The sequence below is a fragment of the Ceratotherium simum genome, chromosome 1 (assembly GCF_057802395.1).
Source record: "Ceratotherium simum simum isolate JZ-2026a chromosome 1, ASM5780239v1, whole genome shotgun sequence".
Lineage (NCBI taxonomy): Eukaryota > Metazoa > Chordata > Mammalia > Perissodactyla > Rhinocerotidae > Ceratotherium > Ceratotherium simum.
Genome location: NC_141900.1, coordinates 98,735,422 through 98,736,875, shown reverse-complemented (window position 1 = coordinate 98,736,875; position 1,454 = coordinate 98,735,422). Strand labels below are relative to the sequence as shown.

General features: G+C 44.7%; 1 protein-coding gene across 1 annotated transcript; it reads right to left on the bottom strand.

Annotated features, from left to right (window-relative positions):
• Positions 1-242: 242 nt before the first annotated feature.
• Positions 243-1,199, bottom strand: LOC101394558 (olfactory receptor 2A25). Its single transcript, XM_014787770.2, is given in 1 exon segment — positions 243-1,199. A coding segment is annotated over 1 exon segment (957 nt).
• Between the last annotated feature and the right edge of the window lie 255 nt (positions 1,200-1,454).

Genomic DNA, 1,454 nt, shown 5'->3' with positions numbered 1-1,454 from the left:
ACCAGCAGAACTTTGCAAAAACTCAGCTCTATGTGAACTCAAAATCATGTGTTTTTAACCTTTTTTGGTCATGGAGTAATGTCTGCATAACGGATGTCCTTACGAAAGGGAAGCTTTGTAAGAGAGAATGGCTTTCTTGGGAGGTAGTCATAGGAAAATTTTAAGAAGATGAAAAGGATGCCCTAGGGCATGTTTATGGATCCTGTGTAGTTATTGGATGAGATGACTTCCACTTTAAATTGTTATTTTATTATTCTATGAGGCTTGCATGAGGTTCTCTCTTTTTCAAGCATCCTCTTTAGAGCAGCTTTGACTTCTTTGTTCCTCAGACTATAGATCAGAGGGTTGAGCATGGGATTGAAAAGGCTGTGAAACAGGAGGAGGTATTTCTTCTGTTCCTGGGGGTCCCTATATCGGGGCCCAACATACATGATAATCGCTGTGCCATAAAAGAGTCCGACCACACAGAGGTGGGATGAGCAGGTGGAGAAGGCTTTCTGGTGCCCCTCCCCTGACCGGATCTTTAGAATGGCACATAGAATATGAATGTAAGATATCACAATTGAGATGAATGGTCCCACCAGCACAAACACTGCCCCAGCCAAAACCATGATCTCATTACTGTGGGTATCTGCACAGGCAAGCTTGAGAACAGCTATAATTTCACAGAAAAAGTGATTAACCTTCTGGGGTCCACAGAACGGCAAAGGTAGGAGTAACACTAAATGTATTAGGGCCAGGAGGACTCCTAAAATCTAGAAAGTTACTGCCAGAGTGATGCAGATTCTCCAGGTCATGATGGCAGCATATCGGAGGGGGTGGCAGATGGCCATGTACCGATCATAGGACATCACCACCAGGAGAAGACATTCAGTGTGAGCAAAACTCAAAAAGAGAAAGATCTGTGTCATGCAGCCCACAAAGGAGGTGGGCTTGGCTGGGTTCAGGAGGTTCACCAGCATCTGGGGCACCGTGTTGCAGGCATAGGCTGTGTCAACGATGGCCAGGTGTGAGAGGAAGAAGTACATGGGGGTGTGCAGCCTGGAGTCCAGTGAGATGAACCCCAGGATGACCCCGTTCCCCAGCAGGGTGAAGGCATAGAACAGGGAGAAGAGCCCAAATAGAAGCATCTGAATCCTTGGGCTGAGGGGAAATCCCAGTAGGATGAACTCTGTGGCAGATGTCTGATTTTCCGCCATTTCCCTGTGAAAGATGCAGTGGAGTTGACCAAGTCTGAATGTCTAGGGAAATGTTTAAACATGGTGGATCTGTGTGTGTCATTGATTATTTCCTAAGAAAACATCTTCAATATTTTTGTCCTTTTAGTCACTTACTAAGTGAAAACCATGCATTCCAAACGAAAAAGGAAAAGATTTTCGCTTTGATAAGCCAAATGCTAGTAGTCTATTGTAGTATTCAGTAATCTTACCTACATTTCCAAACCAACTTTCACC